Raw genomic sequence first — 27,159 nt, 5'->3', positions numbered from 1 at the left:
AATTTATAATAAAAAATAATCGTCATATACGATGAAATTGTAGAAGCCTATTGTATACTTTTGTAGGATTCTTGTATATTTAAAGGCTTTCATGCTTTAAGTTCTTGTACATGTTCATCGACATTTAATTACAGAATATTTGAAATTTAGTTATTCCAGTATAATGTTTGCTTACAAGACAGTACATTTTCAGGAATGATTATTATTAAGATTAATAAGGCTTCATCAATAGGCTAATACATTTATATCTAAAATAACAACAGCTTCTCTTAATGTTATACTTCTATATCTATACGTGTTTATCCAAGCATGCAGTATTTATACAGATATTCAATATTTCTTTAAAATGTCTAGTATTGCTAATTCGATAGCCAAGTTAACGTTGTAAAATTAGATGGCAGGCTTAATTTAACAAAAAAAAATGCACACAACATGTATGCAAATAATGTTCACATTGGTTTGGAATCATTTATACAATCTTAGAATATCTGCATGTCTTATATGTAGGTTGCTGCACAAGAAAACAAAAGTAGATGATGTTTTTTAATCCTGAATCAGACTCGACTTTTCTGCAGGTTGCTAACGAGTTGAATACGAATGTGATGTTGGAAAAGCCATGACGAGTTTCACTAAAAGGAAATTTTTTAGCCCCACTGGTAGGACACTACGTTAAAAACTTTTAGAAAATTTACAAATGTAAGTCCGAGTATTGGTTACTCTGTCCTTTGGCCCGTGTTGTATGTCTATGAGAAATATGTCTATCAATAATCTTATATCTGAATTACATGATTCCACAGTGGATGGACCCATTACGAATCAGCAGTATCAACAAGTTAAGTTGAGCTCCTGTTTTGCAAAGTAACACTCAATGGAGAAGTCGGAGTGCTAGGATTTCGGTATGAACGAGTTGTGCGAGGGTAAGAGGCACATTATGCTAAGCGCCATGACCATATGCCAGACAGAGTGGACGATGTGATAGTTCTGCTTGGTCTGGAGGAACGCGTAGCAGACTAGACCAATCATCACCAGCACCAAGCCGAGCGGCATGAAGATGGTGAGGTAGCGTCGTGCTGGGAACCACTTGCGTGTTTTGGCGCAGCGCAAGCCCCAGCTGGCGGAAATGAGGCAAATGCCCGTTAAAGCTGGAGCCAGGAATACCCAGAGGCTCTGCTTGTTGAGCTCTGTGCCGAATGCAAGCAGAATTGCGCCGAACATATTGAGCATGGAAACGAACTGATGAGGCATGTGGGCCATTGCAATAAGTGTGACCCAAATGGCTAACAGACCGCAATAGAAATCACAAAACTGAAGTACGCTGATCTTCACCAAGCAGAAGCTGTATTCGTCTTCACCAGAGTCACACGCGTGATAGAAGATCGAGAAGAACATGGCAAAGAAGTATATGACGCCTTCGGTGTAGTAGCGGCGTCGGGAGGCCAAATAAATGCTCGGAATGAAGAGCAGGTTGCTCAGCGTCAGCAGCAACGAGGCCAATAGGATTGACATGCTAGATGGCACCTGCGAGTCCTCGGTGCAGTCCCAGCCGCGGTAGCCCTTCATGCAAACGCATGTGGAAAATACGAATCCTCCAGACATATAATGGTAGCACCTCCCAAAGCGACCACAGCGCCCCGCTACACACGGACTTGAAGAAATGGAAAACACCACAGAGGTGTTACAATTCTCTAGCGCAAAGCGCTGCTCCGTTGCCGATCTGTGGTGCACGTCAAAAAGTCGTGTGATTTGTAAGTAGTTCTCGGTGCACTTTGAGTCCATCATGCACTCCTTTACTTTGAGGGTTTCGGTTTCGTTCATGGCCGCCAAGCAATCTTTCGATCCAATACAATTCTCATAGATTGTGGCATTGGCGGCGCAGGCACAGGGACTCCGCATCTCTTGCAACAAATGACGGTACTGGCGAACGAACTCCTTGACGCTGTCGATTATGGTAACCCGCGCGGTCTCGGCTCCATGGCAAAACAAGCCCATCGTGACGAACCTGTATAATAGTTATTGTACATATATATTATTATAAGATTATATCTGAAATTTCTATTTGCTATTTGCCCTTACCAGAGGCCACTTTCCGGAAAGGGTACATGTATTAGGCCCATTATTTCTGTATTATTCACGATGCTGGAGGCGGGCAGCAAGCGCTGACCATAGCGGCATTTGTCAGGCCAGGTTGGCACGCCTGGAACACCTAGGTGCATGCATACAATGATTTGCATACTTTGGTTATTGCTGGGCTGCTGCCCCTGGCCCATCAAGACTTCAACGTCATCTAAATTACCCACTAATTTCTCTGCCAGAATTCCACCTCTTTCTGAGGGTGGCGACATTGTAGGTGAAGCCAGCTTCAGCTCACTGATGATGCGAACTTCCGGCTTCATTGACACGGCAAAGGTGAGTGTACCGCCAATATCGTGTACCTCGCCTAGCTCGAACGCAAAAGCGGCAGGAGACAGTGCCGTTAGGTTAAGTAGTGCTGGAACTGTACCGTTTGTATCGGGTTGCAAGTCGAAGTCGAACATGAAAAACTCATGATAGCTCTGACGCAGCAAAGGATAGAAATCCATTCCGCGACGACGAACAGGTTCCCATTTAGATTTATGCCCAGTTTTAGACTGAGACTGAGTTCCATTGGATTCACTGTCCGACTCTGACTCCACTGGATCGAAGTCTATTTGGATTTCATAGCATACGTGGTGCACTTCCATGCTGAGATCATCCGCGGTATTCCGCGCCTGCGCAGCTTCCTCTTTCGCTATCGACAAATATTCAGTTTTTGAAACGATTGTGCTTTGCCCAGAGTGGGGATTCAACAGAAACTCGTCCGCTGCACTCGCAAACCTGAGAAGTGCGTAGTGCCATGTGTTTGGCTGGACATTGAACTTAATTGAGATTTCTTCAGTTTGATTCGGTCTGATAATTGTACTATGTAAGTAGTTGTACTCATTGCCGGCCAGGCTTGGTGGGCCACTACGGATTAGGGGAAATGCGTTTGCCTGAATATAGAAACCTATATCTGGACAGTCCACGCAGACTTCGCCAAACGTTATTCGTGCGGTAGCCACAGCCGTGTCAGAGGATACATAAAACTTGTAAATTATTCTATTGTTGATTTCCAAATTGTCACTCTTTTTGATAGTGTTTTTTTTTATACCGTCTGTATCTTCGTCTGTGCCTGCCTCAGCAACTAAAACGGATTTTCTTGGGGTATAAGTAATATTATCACTTTTGACATCTCGTTCTTTTATTTTCTTTTTAAGTTTCTCGGCATGTTCCGTTGTCAAAATTGTTTCTTGTAGCAGTTTGGAGCTTTCAGAATTATGACCGTTAACAATTCTCTTGCTCGAGCTCTTATTGAGGCTTTTAATGAGCTGCTTATTGTTGACAGGCGTTCTCGTTATATTGCCTGTAGCCACTTGTCCATTGCTTATAATCGTCGGGTTGAAATTCGATACGGACAATTCTGCCAAGAGCAACGTCTCGCATGATGCTGATAGTCCTACAAAAGAAAAAAAAAAAGTGTCGTTTATTTATTAGAGTGCAATGAATTGTAATAAACATGAATAAACAGTAAGGAAGCTCTAGTAGAGAATGCTCGACTGCGAAATCGCCTAAACCCTTTGAAGAATTCATATTTCATAATAATTCTTCAAGTCTTTCTGCTGATAAACACGCATTGACTTGCTACTGATTACAACATTAACGTGCGTGTATTGCCAAGCACAATTGTCTTGTGAGGGTGAGGGGGCGGATACAGGGTTGGGAGTAAATTACAAAACAAAATCCGATATGCGCGTGATATACACGGATCCAGGAGAAGATATTTCAAGTCTCTATCTCTTACATCTTCTGAGATCGACGCGTTTATAAATACGGAGGGGCGGAGGGACAGACAGATGGAAATCGACTCAGTTCGTCGCCCTGATCAAGAATATCGCTGTGTGCGAGCATTATTGATTACATTTTTGTGTATCATAATTATAGCCCACTGTCGCAAATTTTAGTTTATTAAGTGCGGAACAAACTATTGGCTTTACAGATATTGTAATTAAGTAAATTTAGATAGTTTATAAGAAATGCCGCTTGGAAAAAAATTATCTGATTAAGAAAAGGGCCGAATTTTGCGCCCGATGAGCTCAAAATTACTAACAAAGTCAGCATTAGCTCAACCGCTTGTATAGTTTTGGCATCACATAGTTTGGTGAATAAATGTCAGCAATGACTGTTCGGCGAGTACTTAAGAGCTCAGGAATCATAAAGAGGTCTAAACTGACCATATTTAAGGGAATTTAATGATTTAGTGAATTTAACGGAATGGTTTTCCAACAGGGCAGTGTCAGAATCTATGTGAGCCGACGTACAAAGTATGTTGATGTCCTTGACTGGCCAGCATGTTCTTCAGATCTCAACCCAATAGAAAATGTCTGGGGTAATCTTGCAATATGAGTGTATATAAAAAATCTCTAATTTGAAAGTTTCGAAAGGGACCTCTTATTCAAATTAGTGGTTTTAATGAGAAAGAGAATCTTTGAGTTAACTAAGGCAAATGGAGGCCGGACTGAATATTAACATTAGTTTTTCCATCAATCCGCAACGGATTCGGATTGTTTTTACCAAAACATGAAATCGGGCTATAATTTTGATACAGGAAATGGGTATTGTTTTTCTTTTTTTCTAAAAACGTTTATTTTAAAAGAAAATAGGTAAAACAAGTAAGAAAGCTCTAGTCGAGATTGCTCGCCTACGAGATCCCCTGAACCCTACAAGCAACTGATAAGTCAATGATAATTCGGACACACACACGCATACAAACAAACAAACTCACGCACACACACATACACACACATATATATATCCATATATGTATATAAAAGAGAGTTGTGAAAAGTTTTCCACCACTTATAACTCGAGATCTGCTGGACCAATTTTCATGGTTTCTGATTTGTTGGATTTGTCTCCGCAACGAGTAGCATAGCAGATCTTAATACTGACAAAATTTCACGAATACTTGAAAAACGCGGCTTTTTCCCTAAAGATTCAAATTTCTAGTAATACTCAGTAGGCTTGAAAACAGTGACCGTTTTCGGTCCTGCTCTCATATTATTCAATAGTATAGAAGTAAATAAACAAATGTAATTAGTCAGTCTACGGCACAGCCTGAGGCGAACCTGACTATTCATAAAAAAGCTAATTTTATAAAAAAAAAAAAAATTTGTTTGTCTCAGATATTAATTTGTGTAAATTATTCATATTTATATATCTCGATTGTTTTGTGGTTTTGTGCGAGGGCATATTCAGTATTACTATTAATAAAAATACCGCGTGCTAGAAGATCTAATCTTTCCCGGCGGACCGCGAGTCAATTATCTGACGAAGAACGAGAAAGGCACCGCAGTCAGTTCAAACGAATGTACCACTGTTGAATTCTAAACAGAGGGAAATCTATGCTACACTGATTAATGCAATTGATGATGGAAATGGTGGCTTATTTTTGTGGGATGCCCCCGGTGGAACTGGGAAGACATTTCTACTGAACAACCGACATGTAACATTTCAAAACACTCTGCAATGGCCAAAGTATTAGTAGCATCAAAAATTATCATATGGGACGAATGCACAATGGCGCACAAACGCGCATTGGAAGCACTAGACCGAACATTAAAAGATCTGCGCAATGACTCGGGATGTTTTGGTGGTTCAATGATTTTATTATCTGGCGATTTCCGACAAACACTACCAGTAATTCCAAGATCTACTGCTGCCGACGAAATAAACGCTTGCCTCAAAGCATCAAATCTGTGGCGATATGTAACCAAACCGTATTCCTGTTGATGAATCGAGTGGCTTGATTTCATTTCCTCAAAATTTTTGCAATTTCGTCTTATTAAAAGATGAGCTTATCAACAAAATATTTCCGAATATCATTGCTCTCCACAAAAATACTAAATGGTTAAGTGAGTGAGCAATTTTAGCGGCTAAAAATAAAGATGTGGATGACCTTAATTATATAATTCAAAATAAAATCGTTGGTACTCTGTATTCATTCAAATCTATCGACTGTGTAACAAACGAAGAAGAAGCCACTAATTATCCAACTGAATTTTTGAACTACTTGGATGTGCCTGGTTTACCACCGAACAATTTACAACTGAAGGTTGGCTCGGTAGTTATCATCCTTAGAAATTTAAACCAACCAAGACTGCATTGAAATGCGTTTGGTGATAAGAAAACTGATGAGCAATGTGATTCACGCGTCGATACTCAAAGGAAAATTTAAGGCGAGGAAGTTCTTATTCCCAGGATTCCGATGATCCTAACAGATATGGCCTTTGAGTTTAAACGAATTCAATTCCCGATTCGTCTTGCCTTCGCCATCACGATCAAAAAATCACAGGGCCAATCTTTGACTATTTATGGCCTCAATCTAGAAAATGCGTGTTTTTCTCATGGTCAATTGTACGTGGCATGCTCACGTGTTGGCAAACCATCCGCATGATTTGTTCTTGCAACTAACCAAAAAACAAAGAATGTCGTTTACCACAAGGTGCTTGAATGAAAATCCGATTAATAAATTAATCAGAGTGTATCCCAACCTAAACAACATAGCTTTCAACAATTTTTTACCTAGAAATAATAAATAGGGCAATGCAACGTTTGCCGGGCCAGCTAGTATATATATACAGGCGACGTATGATCGTAATGAAACTTTTAGAACGTAATCATAATGTTTAAATGTATGTGTATACCGAAGCACAAGTCTCTAGTATTTGATATACCAGTTTTACAAAATGATGGTGAGGGGGTTGATATGAAGCGGGGGGTAAACTTTAACAAAAACCGAAATTGTATAAAATGCGTATTAATATATAATTAATATATAATTTAAAGATGGAGATAAAATTTTTAAAACTGATTTTTGAAAAAGGTTTTTGTCGATAAAAAATATCGGATTGAGTTATCGTTTTGAATTGAAGTCTCTAGCTCTTATATCTTATGAGATCGACGCTTTCATACATACGGACAGACGGACGGACAGACAGACGGACAGGGCCACTCGACTCAGTTTGTCGCCCTGATCAAGAATATATATACTTTATGGGGTCTGCCACGCCTCCTTTTGCCTGTTACATACTTTTAACAAAACCATTATACCCTGATTTCCCATTTTCAATGGGCTCAGGGTATAAAAATTGTTTGCTATTCATAATTGAAATATTGAACTACCCATTTTTTAAGATTTAAAAAAAAAATGTCGTTTGAGAAAAATTTTCAGTGGATTCGTTTAAGTGGATTATAATTATGTACTTTGTCGGGTCTGCCATTCCTCCTTCTGCCATTATATCTTGATTTCCTATTTTGAATGGGTTCAGGGTATAAAAGTAACTCTCTAAAGTACAGATAACTCATCAATAATTTTGTATGCTTCATTGAAGCTTAAAGTCAGATTAGAGGATTAAGAAATTAGATTAAGAAAGGTTTACCTTGTTGTTCGATGCGATCATTATTTGGATCTGTCCAGCTGACGAAAGCAACAGCAAACCAACTTCCTAATTGAGGACCCGGTATATCAATAATGTGTCGTTTTTGATCAGACTGAAACTGTAGACTATATACCTTATATCTAAAAATAATTTCGGAATGTGAATTGATCAAAAAGTATTAAAAAAGATATTTTATCAACATTTAAAGTATATTTCTATTAAAATATTACACTTCTATCACATTCTCCGAATTCATCTACACTATTAAATCAGGGAGTATACACAAGTCTCTAGTACTCGAAAAATGCCTTTTACAAATATGAGGGTGAGTGGTAAATATAGGGGTGGGGGGTAAAATTTTAACAAAAATCGAAATTTTATAAAGAACATAAATTTATATTTAAAATTTGTCGATTCAGATGTAGTAGATAAACATGACTGATTTTCGATCAACGCGTTCAACGACGGACAGACGGACGGACGGACAGGGTTAAATCGACTCAGCTCGTCGCCCTGATCAATAATATACATATTATTCAGCTTGCTTCATGTTTTTAACAAAACCATTATATCTAATTTACCATTTTCAATGGGTTCAGGGTATAATAACTTATAAATAAATACAAATTAGGCTGAAGAACCGAAATCAATCCATTATTCTTGAAAAAAAAGTTATCGAAAAAATATGATAATACATGCAAAAGTTCAGCTCTCTAGCTCTTATATCTTCTGAGCTCTCTACGCTCATACGGACAGGCAGACGGACGGAAGGACAGACTATATCGCTATATCGACTCAGATCATTGTCCTAATCACGAATTTATATACTTTATGGGGTCTGCGACGATTCCTTCTGCCTTTTAAATACTTTTCACAAAGCCATTATACCGGGATTTCCTATTTTATAATAATTTTGTTGAGGCGGAAAAACTTACCTTTCCTCCGTGGGCAAAAAATATTTGGGAAAGGTGATATTTTCGGGACTAATAACTGGGAAGCTCTTTGCCTTTAAATGTAGTGTAACATCCTTAGCTTTGCATTTTCTCTCTACAAACGTGATTTCATTATTAATATTTTTATTGATATCTATGTATGTGTATTAAATTACGGCACTTACGAAAGGAACTCTTAGATTCTTCAAAAGCTTTAAAACTAAAGTACGCAGTTCGTGTATCCAATGGAACTCGAAAGTGAAGTATCGAAACGTCCTTATAGGCGCCGAACTTAAGGAGTGTATTCGACGGCAATCGTACGGTGAGCTGTTGGTCCTTTGGTGTATCTAATTGCTCAATTTGCTCGCCAAGGTGAAATTTGTTTTCATGCGACTCTTGATGAAATCGCACACTGGCATCACTGCTCCTCATTTCTTGACCAATATACAAAAGTATTAATAGTACAATGGCATTGCAGCGCAATACTTTTTGGGTCATCTTTTCTCTGTACCCCTATTTCAATGGGCAACAAACAGCATTAGTAATTAGTAGTCAGATCCCACAGCTATTGTAAAAGAATAAAAGATACATGCAAAGCGCACATAAATAAGATATTTAAATTCAAGACATACTATGTTACTTTTTGTTTCTTAATAGAAGTATCAAGGATCAGACAGTTGCAAGCAACTGAATGCTTGTAAACTTTAGTAAGACACATTAAAGCTAATTACTATGATTATTCACGATATATCACATTGGGGTATTCGCTGGCTCATAAAGCCTGATTCTGGACTGCGTTTGGACAATTTGTTGAATCATAACAGTTATATTCAATTGTATAAACTTATCTCAATCATTTGCGACCGGTGTTTTGTTCCAGAAATACTGTGTATTACCCAGATCAATATATTTTGTATTTTATTTTTATATCGACACAAGTTGCCCTTCTGAGTTTAAAATTCTTAATATGTAGCTTATACTCAGCCTACTTCATTGGCAATAAGTTCACTAAGCCATGAAAACTTGCTCGAAAATTGCCCTCATTTTTATACCCTGCACCCATTGAAAATGGGAAATCAGAGTATAATGTTTTTGTGAAAAAGTATGTAACAGGCAGAAGGAATCATCGCAGACCTCATAAAAAGTATATATATTCTTGATCAGCACGACGAGCTGAGTCGATATAGCCCTGTCCGTCCGTCCGTCCGTCCGTCTGTCCGTATGAACGCCGAGATCTCGGAAGATATAAGAGCTAGAGAGCTGAAATTTTGTGTGCATACTCGTGTATACCATACGCAGTACGAGTTTGCTTTATTTTTTCGATAACTCATCCGATAACTTTTTTATCGAGAATAATCGAAAAATTGATTTTGTTTTTTGAGCCTCATTGGAATACTATTAGACGTGGAGACTTCAGATTTACTCTGTATATACGTATGATGAATACAAACATTTTGTTATCAACAGATTTTTGATACCACGTCCGCTTCGCCCCCAATTTGTAAAAAACGTATTTCGAATACTAGAGACTTGTGCTTTGGAATGTACACACATTTTGACCATATTATTACGCCCTGAAAATTTCATTAAGATCATGTGTTTACAAAAGAAGTTATTCACCAAGTAAATTCTCAAACTATTGCCAACACTGCAGCGCAGCCCAAGCGCAGTCGCTGCTTACTGCGCAGTTAGCAGAGCGCGGGCGCGTGAGGGTGGATGCATATGTATGCATGTGTGCGTGCATAATAGAAGTGCAGAATGATAAGAATATCAGCTTGGAGGGTTCAGGGTATCTCCTAGTCGAGCAGTCTCGACTAGTGTCTGCTTACTTGTTATCTCTGTTTCTATGATTCAATTTAAACAAGTAAGAAGGCTCTAGTCGAGACTGCTCGACTAGGAGATACCCTGAACCCTCCAAGCTGATATTCTTATCATTCTGCACTATCAAAATGTGTGTACATTCTAAAGCACAAGCCTCTAGTACTTATATAAAATATATAAATACGTTTTTTAGAAATTGGGGGCGAAGGGGGCGTGGTATCAAAAATCTGTTGTATATACACAGTATTCCAATGAGGCTCAAAAAGTTATCGGATGAGTTATCGAAAAAATAAAGCAAACTCGTACTGCGTATGGTATACACGAGTATGCACACAAAATTTCAGCTCTCTAGCTCTTATATCTTCTGAGATCTCGGCGTTCATACGGACAGACGGACGGACGGACGGACAGGGCTATATCGACTCAGCTCGTCGTGCTGATCAAGAATATATATACTTTTTATGAGGTCTGCGATGATTCCTTCTGCCTGTTACATACTTTTTCACAAAAACATTATACTCTGATTTCCCATTTTCAATGGGTTCAGGGTATAAAAACACTTTTTCACACAATCACTTTATGCGGGTTCAACTGAGGGAACATGAAACAAAACCGCTTTGAGCTATAAACTTGCAAAATGAGTCGCTGTATATGCATAATTATACATTAGAGTACATATTCTCTCCTTAAGTGTATATATTTTCTTTTATAAATTAATTTCAATTATTGAAAATAATTTTTCATACCTTCTTATATTCTCTATTGACATTTCGATGCACGTGTTATTTATACTTAGTATATCAGTACATAATCACGTCAGCTATATGCATTGTGCATCAATTTGTTTATACTTAATATATGATTATCTCTGATAATAATTTATTGATTTCATAATAGACTAAAACATTATAATTTAAAATACATACACATAATATAATTTAATACATATTGTAACTATCGATAATTGATAGAAACAAATGTTTACCACACAAATCTTTAAGTGAAGCGCACACAGCGAGTTGTACGATTGAAATGGGAACTCCGTCAATATTCCAACACTGCTCTTTTGGTTCTCTTCTTATCAGCTTATTTGTAAACAGTTCTTATCGCAGTCCAACAACCATCGAATGCTCGACTCGAAAATACCGTAACGATAATAATAAGCAATAACAATTGTTTAATAACAATTATATTCTATATTACATTATAATAAGAATTTATGAATTTTATATATATAATTATAATTCATTCGTTTTATATTTGAGTAAAGTTCATTTTATTAGGAATCAAAGAATATTTAGTATATACAGTATTTAAGATACTATAAGTAAATTTGTTAAAATTTAAAAGCTGAAAGTCAAAATTTAAAGCTGAAGTTAGGAATGTAGCAAATTAGGGAAGTGGCAAAAACTCAAAACTAGAACGTGAGCCAATAGTGGCGTGAATATAGATAGATTTTGTAATTCTGCTGTATTGATGCTAGAGAGCTGAAATATGATACAAATACACCGGCTGACCGCGATAGCTTATATCTCCTAGAGTTTAAGAGGTAGAAGTAGTTGCATTACTAGTAACCTCCTCTATCAAAGACCAAAAAATTATTGTTACGCTTTTTTAGGGGCGTGGCATATCGAAAAATACCCTGTAATTTTCACAATTCTTGAGCGGAAGCATCCAGTTTTGCAGTTAGGTTACCGTTAGCTCGTTCTAGGAGCTGGCCAAAAATGAGGTGTTTACGACCAGTAGTGGCATGGCGAACCGGGAAAGTCAGAAATTTCTATAGTATTAGAGCTAAACTTAATTAATATATTGATGATGGTATGTAAGCACCTTGTGGTAAACGACATTCTTTGTTTTTTGGTTAGTTGCAAGAACAAATCATGCGGATGGTTTGCCAACACGTGAGCATGCCATGAGAAAAACACGCATTTTCTAGATTGAGGCCACAAATAGTCAAAGATTGGCCCTGTGATTTTTTTATCGTCATGGCGAAGGCAAGACGAATCGGGAATTGAATTCGTTTAAACTCAAAGGGCATATCTGTTGGGATCATCGGAATCCTGGGAATAAGAATTTCCTCGCCTTAAATTTTCCTTTGAGTATCGACGCGTGAATCACATTGCTCATCAGTTTTCTTATCACCAAACGCATTTCAATGCAGTCTTGGTTGGTTTAAATTTCTAAGCTTGATAACTACCGAGCCAACCTTCAGTTGTAAATTGTTCGGTGGTAAACCAGGCACATCCAAGTAGTTCAAAAATTCAGTTGGATAATTAATTCTTCTTCGTTTGTTACACAGTCGATAGATTTGAATGAATACAGAGTACCAACGATTTTATTTTGAATTATATAATTAAGGTCATCCACATCTTTATTTTTAGCCGCTAAAATTGCTCACTCACTTAACCATTTAGTATTTTTGTGGAGAGCAATGATATTCGGAAATACTTTGTTGATAAGCTCATCTTTTAATAAGACGAAATTGCAAAAATTTTGAGGAAATTAAATCAAGCCACTCGATTCATCAACAGGAATACGGTTTGGTTACATATCGCCACAGATTTGATGCTTTGAGGCAAGCGTTTATTTCGTCGGCAGCAGTAGATCTTGGAATTACTGGTAGTGTTTGTCGGAAATCGCCAGATAATAAAATCATTGAACCACCAAAACATCCCGAGTCATTGCGCAGATCTTTTAATGTTCGGTCTAGTGCTTCCAATGCGCGTTTGTGCGCCATTGTGCATTCGTCCCATATGATAATTTTTGATGCTACTAATACTTTGGCCATTGCAGAGTGTTTTGAAATGTTACATGTCGGTTGTTCAGTAGAAATGTCTTCCCAGATCCACCGGGGGCATCCCACAAAAATAAGCCACCATTTCCATCATCAATTGCATTAATCAGTGTAGCATAGATTTCCCTCTGTTTAGAATTCAACAGTGGTACATTCGTTTGAACTGACTGCGGTGCCTTTCTCGTTCTTCGTCAGATAATTGACTCGCGGTCCGCCGGGAAAGATTAGATCTTCTAGCACGCGGTATTTTTATTAATAGTAATACTGAATATGCCCTCGCACAAAACCACAAAACAATCGAGATATATAAATATGAATAATTTACACAAATTAATATCTGAGACAAACAAATTTTTTTTTTTATAAAATTAGCTTTTTTATGAATAGTCAGGTTCGCCTGAGGCTGTGCCGTAGCCTGTTTATTTACTTCAATACTATTGTATAATATGAGAGCAGGACCGAAAACTGTCACTGTTATCAAGCCTACTGAGTATCAATAGAAATTTGAATCTTTAGGGAAAAAGCCGCGTTTTTCAATTATTGTGAAATTTTTTCAGTATTTTTAAGATCTGCTATCCTACTCGTTGCGGAGACAAATCCAACAAATCAAAAACCATGAAAATTGGTCCAGCAGATCTCGAGTTATAAGTGCTGGAAAACTTTTCACAACTCTCTTTTATAAATATAGATGAACAGATTTGTTAAGCTTTTCCAATGTCTGGATTGCTGCTATTCAGTCAAATCGGAACAATCCATATATTTTTAGAGCCCTCCAATTATTGGAAAATCATGTTAAATGTAAGTCAACTAAAGTAAGTATTATAATATTAGCTTATCTTATAAATTTAGCATTTTTACATATCACACGACTATTACGAAGCTGTTCACACCCCATTGAAAAATTTGCTTATTAGTTTACAATGCACCACACCACTCCGACTAGCTAACGGAACATGATCTGATGATCTGGAAAACTGTAGTTTCGGTTTGTGGTATTGTATTAAGTACAGACATGCATACGACGTATATATTTATATATATTATTTAGTTATCTATATCAGTCAGCTACCATTATGCTATGTGTGTCTATTATTAGAATACAGAGCTGTATGCTTATCACTCATGAACAAACTGAATGCTTTTGGTAATGTGCACACTTATAAGCGCAAATGTATCATTGCCGTTTGCCCTAGTCAATATAGGGTTGATTGCTCGGAAATGCATATTGATTTTATCACATCTTTATAAATAATAAATGCATGTCGCTCACAGAGTGGCCTTGAATCGTGCCGTTATTGATATTTCAACACATGAAAGTGTTCAATTCATATTGAATATTATTCCAGTTTCATTGGTATTCGCCTCACTTAAACTGATTGCAGTTACTACTACTGATATTCCGCACATTAAATATAAGTGTCCGAGCAAAAGGAAATGGAACACATTACCGTAAGCCGCTCATGACTGCCCCAATCCGTTGTCTACCTTACGTCACAACAACATTTATTAGACTGTCAGCCACTCGCTGACATTGTTTCCATGCTGCACACTGTGGTGGCCTATGGGTTGCTCTACAGCTGTCTAAGTGACTAATTTGCCACTGCACTGTGGGTCAGACAGATGCACTACTATGAAGCAAGCGAATGAAATTGTAATTTAATTGAATCCTATGTATTTGCGTAAGGTGAATTTTATTATCAATGAAATGAATTTTTACTATTTATATTACTTAAACTAAATTATTATTTATATATTTATTAGTAGAAATAAGCTTTTGCAGTTTGCCATGCCCCTAACATTAAGATTTTCGTATTCGAATATTATACTAATATTTTATTACTAATACACGTGCCAGATTTGAGCTTTCCAACTCTAAAACTCTAGCAGTTTTACAGTTTGACACGTTCTTCCACGCCCCCAAGCCGTGTTGATTTATCAGTCATAAATTTTTGTGCTTGTATTGATTTCGGAGATAACGGAAAATACATTTTCCGTAATACTAAGCCCCCAAAGTGAGGATCAAGAAACATCTTTATCCTTATAATTATAATGTGCATTCGTACGGACAGACGGATACCATAAAGCAAATATACTCAATTTACGTTCGTGAATGAGTATAATAAAGGGGGAATATACGTGCTGAAACTATACGAGTGTTACACGCTTTAAACCAACTTGCTAATTAAGAAGATTAGGTGTTTGATAATTCATTGAAAAGTGAACAGTCACTGCACATATAACCTTGAGAAAGAAAGAAAGATATAGCTTAAGAAAGAGAAAATATACGTATTTTATATATTGGGATTACTTCTAGGTTATTACAGCAAGATAACAATAATCATTTTTGCTATAACACACATTTGATAGCGGTTTGATTCTTCATTTAGTTTTTATACCCTGAACCCATTAAAAATGGGAAATCAGAGTAAACTGGTTTTTTTGAAGTGTATACAATAGGCAGAAGGAGGCGTGGCAAACCCCACAAAGTATATATACTCTTGATCAGGGCGACGAGCTGAGTCGATTTATCAGTTTATCACTAGAAAATGATAAATCATTCCAATATTTTTTATCGATAAAAGACCTTATCGAAAATCAGTTATAAAATTATATCTCCTACATCTCTGAAGCTAGAGTTTCCAAATCTAAAATATATATTAAGATGAATTTTGTACAATTTCGATTTTTGTTAAAATTTACCCCCCACCCCTATATCCACCCTCTCACCCTCATCTTCATTCAAATACATACTAAAGACTTGTGCTTTGGAATTACATAAATTGGAACATTATGTTCTGAAAGTTTCATTAAGATTGTATGTCTAGAACTAAAATTATTCAACAAATAAATTCTCATAATATTGCCAACAGTGCAGCACAGCGCAAGCGCAGTTGCCTGTATATGTGCGTGTGTGTGTTTGCGAGCGAATTATTATTGAAATATCAGTAGCTTTAAGGGTTCAGGGGATCTCGTAGTCGAGCAGTCTCGACTAGAGCTTTAACAAGTAAGTTAATAATTAATATATGTAGACAAAAATAATATACACTATTTTAAAATATCTGAATATATGAAATGAAACGCGCATTTATACAAAGTAGCATTTCGCCGGAATTGGAGTATGACATCATGGGAATTTAGCTTAGAAACTATGAAACCGCATTATATGCATACATTTGAAGCCATGGACCATGGAGTAACCAGAATAAAACCACTTTTTAACAAATAATGTGGGGTGCTTTGACTAAGGAATTTCAAAGGGAATTAATGTTATTTTGGATTCGGATTTTGGATCGTAAAATATTTTTTAAGCGAACTGGACCGAGAGACAGTAATTTCAATTTTGATTCCGAAATGCGCTCTTTGATTTGGCATACATGTTATCGACGACTTAATTTGCTACAAAGATATTAAATATGGAAAGAAAGATAAATTCAAAATATGTACATAATCAGGGCTTTCCCCCATCCAAAATACGCATGGAAATGCTTCGTTATTTTACAGTTCCACAGAGAGCCGATCAAACATTGAGAGACTCAGAGAGAGATAGAGAGTTAGAGAGATTGGGAGAATGACAGTAAAGTATGTTGCTTTTGTGGCTAAACAAGTTTTCTGTTTGTGTTTCGCTCAAGAGACGGAAGAAAAGCTACATCTAGTGAACTTGATTTAGTAGTATATACACCGTGTTCATATTCGCAACGTCGCGTCTGCGCGCTTGTTTCTTGTCCGCTGAAACGCAGATTGAGAAAGTTTTTTCAAGCACAGATTGTCTATAATTTCGTATTCGAAACATACACATGAGATTTTGTAAGAATGTGTACTCAATATATATGTGAACTAAATATTTATAAATATGCATAGAAATTTAAACAAATATCATATATAAGTGACATTCACACGTTAATACAAAATACAATAAATACAAAACAAAACAAAGGGCGCATGGAAGCCGTTTTATATTTCCGTTTCTATTATTCAATTGTTGCCTCTGTATATATTCGTCCGATACGTATGTGAACATCTGACGTCATCGTTATATTGATTTATAGAATACGTTTTAAGCTCTGCATAGGCCTTACATAACACACCTGCCATTTTCAAAGACTGAAATTTCGACAGAGCTTGTTTTAAATATCTTCACGAAATTCAGCGTGTCTGCGGCTCTCTCTACCTATCTCCTTCACTCTCCCTTACGCCTTCGCTTAACTCATTGGATGTGCCCAGCGATTGCACCATGCACCCGTATATGAGCAAAAGAGAAATCAGGCTCAGCTCTTACTGCTTTAGCTTTGCCCAGGTGCTCACACCACAGCGCGCATCAGGCTGCATGGTCAACAGTATTTTGAACTAATCTGATGAACTATCCATACCCGACTAGGCATTGATCTTTGTAGTCTCAACTTTAAGTGAGTCATTGGGGTTTGGCCTAAACTATAAGCTAAGATAGCTGACTCTCTGTTCGAATAGCAACAAATTAGTTTAAAAAAAAAACTCCCACAAAAACAAAATCAGCAATATGTTTGCAGGTGCCTAAGAAACCAGTATTAAATACCCTGAATTGGATTCATTTTACTCTTAAGCTTACAAAGTGATAGCAATAATAATAGTGACTAATATTTCCGATATCAACAAGTTTGTTTTCTTCGTGATTTCGCCAACAGGCTGACCGCCTTGGCGGTGTTCAACGCAATGGATTATCAAGATGAGCGACATTTCAGCTGCAAGCCTAGAATGTCGGGGGCCTCATCTAACAGGATCGTCAATTTCTTCGTTTTGGTATTTATATTTACCATCGATCTAACACTCGTTTCTGACGGTAAGTTCAATAAGCTTTACAAGTATTTATAAGCATTTAAAACTTAACAAAGAGATCATAAAGATATTGATTTGAGACACTTTTAACTCAAGAAGTCCAAATCTAAATGGGGGAAGTAATTTAAATGATTTATTATGACAACTGTTTGTGCCAATGACCGATCATTATAGAAGCAATGTACTGACAACGCGGCCGCTGACGTATCTCACAAGAGTTCAATAGCTGACTAAGAAACCTCAGCTGGGGACGACCAATAACGAGAAATTGTCACGGTCAAGGTAAAATATGTCACTTCCAATACGCAGTTAAGGCAATTTCGCTGAAAAGCACCGTGCAGTGTGGGCTGTAAGATAATAATCGCTCACGGTTTGGATAAAGTAGCAAAAAGCTTAACTTCATATTACGAAAATGCCCAATGGATAATGAGCTCGACTTCTCACAAGACTGATTATCACTGTAAATAAATAAATAGATTATAAATATACATATACCTTATGACACTGTGATTCGAGTTCATAAATAAAATGGTAGCTTGTTTTGAAGTAGATATCTATCAAAATAGTTTAATTCTTTATTTTATTAAGATAAACAAGTAAGAAAGCTCTAGTCGAGACTGCTCGACTACGAGATCCCCTGAACCCTTCGAGCAACTGATATTTCAATAATAATTCGCACGTACACACGCACACACACACACACACGCATACAAACAAACACACGCACACACACACACGCATATACAGGCGATTGTGCTTGGGTTGCGCTGCAGTGTTGGCAATATTATGAGAACTTATTTGTTGAATAATTTAATTTCTAGACGTACGATCGTAATGAAACTTTTAGAACGTAATCATGATGTATAAATGTATATAAATGTAAAATAATATAAAATAAATAAAATAATATAAACTAATATAAATATATAAATGTATATGTATATAAATGATGTATAAATGTATACCGAAACTCAAGTCTCTAGTATTTGATATACGACTTCTACAAAGATGAGGGTGAGGGGGTGGATATAGGGGCGGGGGTAAATTTTAACAAAAACCGAAATTGTATAAAATAAAAAAATATCGGAATGATTTATCGTTTTTTAGTGATAAACTCGATATGCGCGCGATATATACAGACATTTTAAAAAAAAGTTGAAGTCTCTAGCTCTTATATCTTCTGAGATCGACGCGTTCATACATACGGACAGACGGACGGACGGACAGGGCCAAATCGACTCAGCTCGTCGTGCTGATCAAGAATATATATACTTTGTGGGGTCTGCCACGCCTCCTTCTGCCTGTTACATACATTTCAACAAAACCATTATACCCTGATTTCCCATTTTCAATGGGTTCAGGGTATAAAAACATAGAGATTTAAGATTTAATACCAGTTAAGTTAAGCTTTAACTAAATCAGTACTAGATTAGTATTGAAAAAAAAAAAATATATATATATATATATATATATATATATATATATATATATATATATATATATATATATATATATATATAATATATATATATTACTCGTTGCACTACACGAATTATTAATTAATAATAAAGCAAATAATTTGATTTGTTAAAATGAGAAGGTAGTAGAAATATTACTTCTTACTCTATACAATCGATATATTAATAGTGTGATTTAATAAACAGAAAAATAGTCGAAGTGTTATTGACTCTTGAATTGGTTGTACGTATTAGCATATATCGATTTTCTCAAACATTTGTTTACGTTAATGGATTACAAAGAAGAAGAAATGATATAATCATTTTCATCTAGATTCTTGATTCATTTGAGGAATCGAAGTTCATATATATATATATATATATATATATATATATATATATATATATATATGCTCTTCGCTTGAATAGATATACTATTCAGTATCTGAAGTTCAGTATAATATGTGCTGTTAACTCCTTTGAGTGGACGGCAAATAAATAGTTGACGTAAAATTGTTGTGGCCCCAGCTGAAGAAGACTGGGACAAAAATGCTTTTAATACTTGCAAAATGTTTAGTGAGTATTACAAAAAAAGAAGAAAAAGGTAACCAGTGTAGATACGTTAGATACGTGCATGAAATTAAAGTTGTAAGTCTTTGGCTTAGGCATTGGCAAGACGGATATTGGGCAGAAGCAATATAACTATATATACATATATACTGCAAACAGTACACAAATACGATCTAAACCGGTTATGTTAACTCTCTCGATCGCCGACAGAGCGCACTTTTGTTTTTCAACTGGAAATCCCTCTCCAGTTATGCATGCCAAGACGCTCATTTTTTAAAGTTTTCTATATATGTATGTATGTCTGAGTGAACTCTCCCTGAGTAGCTGAAGGTCGTGCGACAAGCAATTCAGCAAATGAAGTAAATATACATTTTTGAAAAGCGACTGTGTATGGACTTAACGAAAACAGTCAATGCAATACAATTCTGATTGATTCAACACAAGAACAGGTTACGCACGCCAGTTTAGTGAATTACCAAACTCCGCCAACTGAATCAGCTCATTGCAGCTTTTATGAAATAAAAGATATGCATGATTTATGCATTGTGGCAAATATAATCATCAGACTATAACGAAGCTCAGCCATGAAGACGTACTTTCTTTTATTTTGCACTCTTTGTACAGAACCAATTTCATTGTCTTTTATTATATATTTATTGATAGAATCGCTAATCGAGCTTTTCACTTACCCCAAAGGTTGAAGTCACTATCTTTTTCAATAAATTATACATTAATCCTATACATATATATAATATATATTTGGTTTTGAAATATATTTCAGTAATTTCACAGGAACAAAATGCGCCGCCAATATTATATGTAAGAGAACGAAATTGGCGAATTTCGGAATCGGAAGAGGTGGGTCAGATTATTGATCGCGTTCGTGCCGAAGACGCAGACGGAGATGATCTCGTATTCGGAATTGAACCGCGCTTCCTTCCGCTCATCGGCTCGAGTCAACAGACAAATACACAGGGCAAACTGCCCTTCCGTATAGATCGCAATACAGGTGTCGTCTATCTGAACGAGAGCCTATCAGGACGGGTAGGTCACACGATTAAATTAGAAATGCGTAAAATGCGACAAATTTAATTTGAATAAAGGTTTTGCTATTACCATGAGCGAACGAGTTGAATTGTATATATTTGAAATATAATATTATAGAGTAGATTAAACTAATCGATACATGGATTCAGCTAGACTACATTTCCAATTTATACAGCAAGCACTAGAATATTTTAAAGCTCATTTATTCTAGGCCTGCTCTCATACATTCATAATTAAAACTCTCGTTTGAATAATAATTTATTTATGATAATACATGAGCTTTTTCTTTTAGGCCGGTGAAAATTTTCTGATATATATAACTGTGTCGGATGGACGCTACACAGCTAAAAATGAAGTGTTTATTAATATATTGGGAAGTCATGAAAGTGGAGGGTATCAGGGCTTTGGATCTCGATCGCCGCCTTCGATATCGAACGTGGTAAAGAACATATCCCAGTTCCTGCCATCATTTGATCAACTGCCCGGCGTGCAATCTATTCGAAATGGATTGCCAAACCGGCGACCGGTGTTGAGTTTACCACAAGGCTTTCCGACAAGCAGCGGTGGCAACTTCGTACCACCTCCGTTTAAAAAGCCTTATCCCCCAATCACAGCTCCGGACTTGAGCCAAGAAGAAGATAATAAAGTAATTGACACAGAGCCGACACAGAAGCCCATCTCGGTCCAATCCACAAGGGTCTCTACTGCATCGACACCGCGTAGTCGCACCAAGCTGACACCAATAGCTAATCACACCTCAGACAACTCTCTGCCCCCTGAGGCAGGCTCAAATCAAGATCGCAAGGACGACAGCAGTCAGGGCAAGCTGACTGATTTCAACTTAAAGTCCTTCGCAAGTCCAATTATCATTGGACTTTGTAGCATTTTTGCAATATCTTTGACTATTCTCGCCTATGTGTGTCGCAGTCGCTTGTGCGCTATCAGCAAAACGATGAAGAAGTCCAAGGAGAAGGAAGAACTCTCCAAGAAGTCCAATCCTAGTCATCTCAGCAACACGCTAACCGACGACAGTCGCAATTCAATGGTCATGCAACAGTGGCAAGGACCTTCCGCCTTCGGCAACCGCTACGTGCCCTGGGAGCGGGATCAGCAGCTGCCAATAACGGTAACTCAATTAAAATAATGTATAATGTCTAATTCTAATTATCATCGCACTTTTTCAGTCATCATATCAACCACCACCAAATGCAGTGAACGGCATCGATTCATCGATGTCAGCCGCCGCTGTGGGATCAACCGGCCTTACTAATGGTGCGCCTAACGGACGTGCAGCTGTATCAGAAGGCGGCTTTGGCACTGATCTCGTCACCGATCATTGGGAGTTCCCAAGACATCGACTGAAGTTTTTTAATATACTGGGTGAAGGTGCCTTCGGACAAGTTTGGCGCTGCGAAGCAACTGGCTTAGCCGGTAAGTATGCGAATGGCCAATTACATTTCAATTTGCGAAAAAGAATATATAAACTGGGTAGCATTGCGCATTTGTTACACCATAACCAGATAGGTCAGATAGAGTGAATGACTTTTTCTTTTGCTTTAATTTCAATTTCATTTCCATATTTTAAGGGTTTTAATCGCAATTTTTATCAATAGGCTCCGCAGAGGTCACTACAGTTGCAGTGAAAACTTTGAAGGAGAGTGCAGATGAAATCGAAAAAAAGGATTTGCTCTCCGAATTAGAGGTGAGTGCTTTAAGTATCTAACCGAAAAAAATAAATAAGTATAATTCCCATTATACGGGTTGGCCATCTCACGACTATTCATAATGGACCAGATATACAAGGAGAAACACGTGCATCGACATCCTCTACTCTACTCTAGCTTTTAGTTCATTCATGATTTGAAAGGGTTGAATGTTGTTGCTTCGTTGATCTAGGAGTGAGAGTCTATAAATTAGTCTATAATTTAATGGTTATATGAGTACATGGAGAGATAGATAAGATGTTCTTGAAGTCCGGCATTACTCCAATGTACTGCTGCAATACTGGGGAAGTATTGACTTGTTCTTTCCTATCCAAGTTTTTTATTAGAGTTGTAAACAACGTTCTTAGCAAATACTTCTACTCCTTAAACGCAAGCACATAGATTATATTTATTAGGTTATATTTATACATATATTTATACATTAGTCTGGAGCACGTTTTCCGTTTCCTGGTCTTTTGGATACTCACTTTCTGGGCAGAGACTACTGACAAATACTACACTCTGCCCATTTATTCTTAACATTATTTTTAGCCATACTCATCTGTGTGTATGCTTAATATGTATATATTTTATTGCATTGGTTTATTCACCTTTTTGCATCACTTAAACTTATTATTAGTGTATGAGGAGCGCACGTTATCTCCATGTTATGCACTTGCCAAATTACTTATTACACTCATGCTGGGTAAGTTCTTATACTATGGAAGCCATTTGAACCGCACAACAACGATGATTCGGTCAGGAATACAGAACAGCATCGGGAAACACTTTTGCGGACTGTTGGCCGTCCGCAGACATTACGAACTAGGCACACGGGCTTGTTATCGCATTATACATTTTATATGAATCTGTGGAAACCCGGGGCACAAAACGGAGCAAAGACATGAGCCAAGAGCTTCCGCTCTGACGCCTGGGCACAAACTAATTCCTGTTGCTGCGAACAATAATTAGTGTGACTGAGTGCGCTAAGATGTACAATTGTGATTGAGTCTCTTTAACTCTCCGGCTCTCTGATACTCCGACATTGCGAGAGACCTGCGCACTGAAGCTCTTCGGAGTCCTGAATAGCTCGTTAGACTTTCATTGAATCGTAGCATTCGATAGTATTGATTTGCCAGCTAACTTGAGTGGTTCATAATACAATGCTCATCATTCGTTTCGTATTTAATATAAAAATATTTACTCATACTTTTCTACCAGTTAATAATATTATCTTCTTCTATACCTGTGAACTTATGTTTTGTTTCACTATTACAGGTGATGAAAAGTCTGGAGCCTCACGTAAATGTCGTTCAACTTTTGGGCTGCTGCACAGAAAAGGATCCAACCTTTGTGATACTCGAGTACGTTAGTCGAGGAAAATTGCAAACATATTTGCGAAACTCACGAGCAGAAAGGTGATCTAATTCAATAATCAATCATTTATTTAGGATAGAATAAGAATTAATTTTTCACAGAACAATACATTTTTTATATTTCCTTATACTTTTACCATTATACCTATACTTATGTAGTAGACGATCGCTTCAAGTCTTTGTTTTTTAACGTTTGTATGAACAGGCATTATGGAAATACTCACGGCAAATCAAATGTGTTGACATCAGGCGACTTAACTTCCTTCATGTATCAAGTTGCTAAGGGAATGGATTATTTAACGTCGCGCGGGGTAAGTAATCCTGAATGTCAATTCAATTGAAATTACATCAAAAGCTGCACACAGTTTACACGTTTACATTTTATAACTTGTGGTAAAGGCGAACTTCTACTCCTTATTTTATTAGTAGTCTATATAATTAATACGAATTTGTAACAGATAATCCACCGTGACCTTGCTGCGCGCAATATTTTAATCACCGATGATCATACATGCAAAGTTGCTGATTTTGGATTTGCGAGAGATATCGTCACATCTAAGATCTACGAGCGAAAGAGCGAAGGAAAGCTTCCAATCAGGTAATTAGCAAATAGCCCAGACAGTATGTCAACCATCTAGTTTCCATCATTCCTGATTGATTGACAGGTTCTGTGGTTGGGACTAGATCCAATTGTCTATTCTAGAATACAGTAACTAAGTTAGCTAATTACCATAAAGAACGATAATTTGTGATTCGACTCTTTACATACCGTTTACCAGATTAATTAATAAATTTATAACTTACTTGAACAATTATATATATTTTATTTTAATAATTAAAATATTAAATTATTTTTACTAATAATAGTAATACTACATATGCATATATAGATATGTTAAGAAGCTTAGATTTTTTATGCGCCACATATATCATCATATCTGAAAAACTTTGATATATTGAGTAGTTTAGCAGACAGATAATTAATTATCAGTACGCCCAACAAAAACATGATTGCGAAACTTCTTTGCAGTACAAATTCGTAGTTTACTGTGTATTATCTTTATATACACCAATATTTTGACATTCGAGCCATACTTAATTATATTATTCAATATGTACTACTGAAATAGTGAATGTATACCAATATTTTCTTTGGTTTTAGGTGGATGGCTACAGAATCACTTTATGATAATATATTTTCAATAAAATCGGATATCTGGAGCTTTGGTATATTAATGTGGGAAATCGTTACATTGGGCTCCACACCTTATCCAGGTATATCGGCTGCCGATGTCATGCGCAAGGTAAATTAAAACTTCGCACTTTGCTGTATGTCCAAGGCGATTTTCATTTTCATTTCCCATTTTCAGGTTCGAGACGGATATCGGCTTGAAAAACCAGAGCATTGTAGAAGGGAGCTCTACAATATTATGTACTACTGTTGGTCCCAAGATGCCAATGAGCGACCAACGTTCGCAGAGATAATAAAGATGCTCGACAAATTACTGCACACTGAAATGGACTATATCGAATTGGAACGTTTTCCTGACCATAACTATTATAATATTGTGAACCTCAGTGGAGAAAAATTATAAGCCACAATGATTTATTTACAAAAAAAAAAATAAATAAATAAAATTAAAAAAAATGGAAAAAAGGAGGGGTCGATCACGCACTGCCACGAAGAGCTTTATTATATGTAAAATAAGTAAGAAAGTATAGTGTCTTTACTATATTTTTGCCTTAATATTTATTGTATACACATTTTATTTTTATAATTATTATATTTATTATTATTGAATGTAAAATAACAATCGTTAATAAAAAAAATGAGATGAATACAGTATTTCTGCCTCAATGGTTTTAAGGTAACTGAAACAAATTTTCTATCGATCAAAACAACTTTTGTATATTTTATATATTTTGCTTAGTTCATGAACATCCGCTAATATTAATAATATATAACACTTTTATCCAATTGCCCCTACTATGAATAGAGATCTCATATATGTAAAACTATCAAAACTTAAGCCCTATAACGTAAGCATTAATGACAAATGGCATATACAATTATATGCACGACAATCGAGCTATTATTGACCTCCATTAGAGATGTATCAAAAGGAAACTAGAGTTCATAATAATTAATAATAATACATTCAGTACTCGTGGACCCTAAAAGAGTCACATGAGACATTCTGGCTAATACTTAATATCATATACGAATATATTCTTGATGAAGATGACGAGTTGATCTAGCCATATTTGTATTCCCTAGGTATATCAATGTCGAATTCTATAAAATATATACATATACATACAATATATTACATCTTTTTTAGCTCTTATGTAATATGAAATAGAATCTTGGATCTCGTATAATAAGCTCACAAATTTTGTTAATGCGTCCCTAGTGCGTCGTCAATCAGATTCTACTGTATATATATTAGAATATAACATATATCTTATATAGAAATCTTATTATAATTGACTATGGCTATAGCCCTAATCCTACATCGAACAAATTCACAGTCGCGACATATTAAGTGCTTAGCAAACACAGGAATAGGAACAGGAACCGGCACGGGCGCAGGCGCAGGCGCGGGCTGGCAATGTTGGCTGAGAAGTCAGACGTTAGAGTTGTCGTCACGATAACATGCGGATGTCTCTGTGTGTGTATATCAGCAAGAGAGCCATATTCTCGTTCGCCGATCATCAGTTGAGGGCAGCCAGTCGGCTCTGATCTTAAGTCATGGCCTAGCAATGTTTACTGATTGTCTGCCTAACCCGGTTAAGAGACGCTTAAAAGTACTCTTATATTATTTATTTTAAATTATATTTAATTTGTTCTATTAAGATAGAATTTGTCCAGATGAAGACAAATTGAAGTCTATATTTGTGGTGTAGATTAGAAATCTAGAGAACCGCCGTTAGTCAATGCTATTACTACATACGGGTTTGATTAGGGACTTTCATTAGAGGTGCGGATGAGCATTGTGTTGGGCGCCGGCTAATTGCATACTGGCCTCGCGTGTCGCCCTGCACCGCAAATCGCATTTACATTATTTATATTACATCTATAAAACCCAGATTCAACCATAATTAGCGACACATTTGTCGACAGAGATCAAGACAAAGATCGGCGCAGTTGATCCTT

The 27,159-nt window shown here is 36.6% G+C and overlaps 3 protein-coding genes across 5 annotated transcripts in view; 2 read left to right on the top strand and 1 right to left on the bottom strand.

Annotated features, from left to right (window-relative positions):
- Positions 1 to 87: 87 nt before the first annotated feature.
- On the bottom strand, positions 88 to 23,585 carry LOC108649959 (uncharacterized). Of its 3 annotated transcripts, XM_089265580.1 has the most exons (7): positions 23,238 to 23,585; positions 14,489 to 14,668; positions 8,611 to 8,990; positions 8,429 to 8,540; positions 7,494 to 7,633; positions 2,074 to 3,511; positions 88 to 1,999 (listed from the first exon to the last, which is right to left on the bottom strand). In XM_089265580.1, the coding sequence occupies exons 3-7, from the start codon at positions 8,921 to 8,923 to the stop codon at positions 886 to 888; spliced, it is 3,117 nt and encodes a 1,038-aa protein (XP_089121706.1). In that variant the 5' UTR covers positions 8,924 to 8,990; positions 14,489 to 14,668; positions 23,238 to 23,585; the 3' UTR covers positions 88 to 885. The 3 variants fall into 3 exon arrangements, with proteins under 3 accessions (XP_089121706.1, XP_089121707.1, XP_089121708.1); XM_089265581.1 differs by lacking the exon at positions 14,489 to 14,668; XM_089265582.1 differs by lacking the exons at positions 14,489 to 14,668; positions 23,238 to 23,585 and adding an exon at positions 11,232 to 11,414.
- Positions 3,582 to 27,159, top strand: part of Ice2 (interactor of little elongation complex ELL subunit 2) — a 131,637-nt gene continuing 108,059 nt past the window's right edge. The window contains exon 1 of the mRNA XM_089265603.1: positions 3,582 to 3,591. The gene's annotated coding sequence lies outside the window, so the exon portion shown is untranslated. The remainder of the gene's footprint in view (positions 3,592 to 27,159) is intronic.
- Positions 16,692 to 25,841, top strand: Cad96Ca (tyrosine kinase receptor Cad96Ca). The gene is made up of 11 exons (XM_089265597.1): positions 16,692 to 16,844; positions 17,699 to 17,853; positions 20,658 to 20,920; positions 21,216 to 22,049; positions 22,108 to 22,354; positions 22,537 to 22,625; positions 23,905 to 24,044; positions 24,208 to 24,313; positions 24,461 to 24,600; positions 25,165 to 25,306; positions 25,373 to 25,841. Exons 2-11 carry the CDS (start codon positions 17,727 to 17,729, stop codon positions 25,595 to 25,597), a joined length of 2,313 nt encoding a protein of 770 aa, XP_089121723.1. The 5' UTR covers positions 16,692 to 16,844; positions 17,699 to 17,726; the 3' UTR covers positions 25,598 to 25,841.

The sequence above is a fragment of the Drosophila navojoa genome, chromosome 2, assembly GCF_054131105.1.
Source record: "Drosophila navojoa isolate 15081-1374.11 chromosome 2, UAZ_NAV_1.0, whole genome shotgun sequence".
NCBI classification, from domain to species: domain Eukaryota; kingdom Metazoa; phylum Arthropoda; class Insecta; order Diptera; family Drosophilidae; genus Drosophila; species Drosophila navojoa.
Note: the sequence above shows the minus strand (reverse complement) of the source record. Positions and strands in the feature narration are given on the sequence as shown.

What these genes read in the sequence shown, in the direction of transcription:
- LOC108649959 (XM_089265580.1), bottom strand. Translation starts at nt 8,923, where the DNA reads ATGACCCAAAAAGTATTGCGCTGCAATGCCATTGTACTATTAATACTT. An exon ending in AGAATCTAAGAGTTCCTTTC is followed by an intron (nt 8,541 to 8,610) that starts GTAAGTGCCGTA and finishes TCACGTTTGTAG; the next exon opens with AGAGAAAATGCAAAGCTAAG. An exon ending in TTTCCGGAAAGTGGCCTCTG is followed by an intron (nt 2,000 to 2,073) that starts GTAAGGGCAAAT and finishes ACTATTATACAG; the next exon opens with GTTCGTCACGATGGGCTTGT.
- Cad96Ca (XM_089265597.1), top strand. Translation starts at nt 17,727, where the DNA reads ATGGATTATCAAGATGAGCGACATTTCAGCTGCAAGCCTAGAATGTCG. An exon ending in ACGAGAGCCTATCAGGACGG is followed by an intron (nt 20,921 to 21,215) that starts GTAGGTCACACG and finishes TTTTTCTTTTAG; the next exon opens with GCCGGTGAAAATTTTCTGAT. An exon ending in CTGCCGATGTCATGCGCAAG is followed by an intron (nt 25,307 to 25,372) that starts GTAAATTAAAAC and finishes TCCCATTTTCAG; the next exon opens with GTTCGAGACGGATATCGGCT.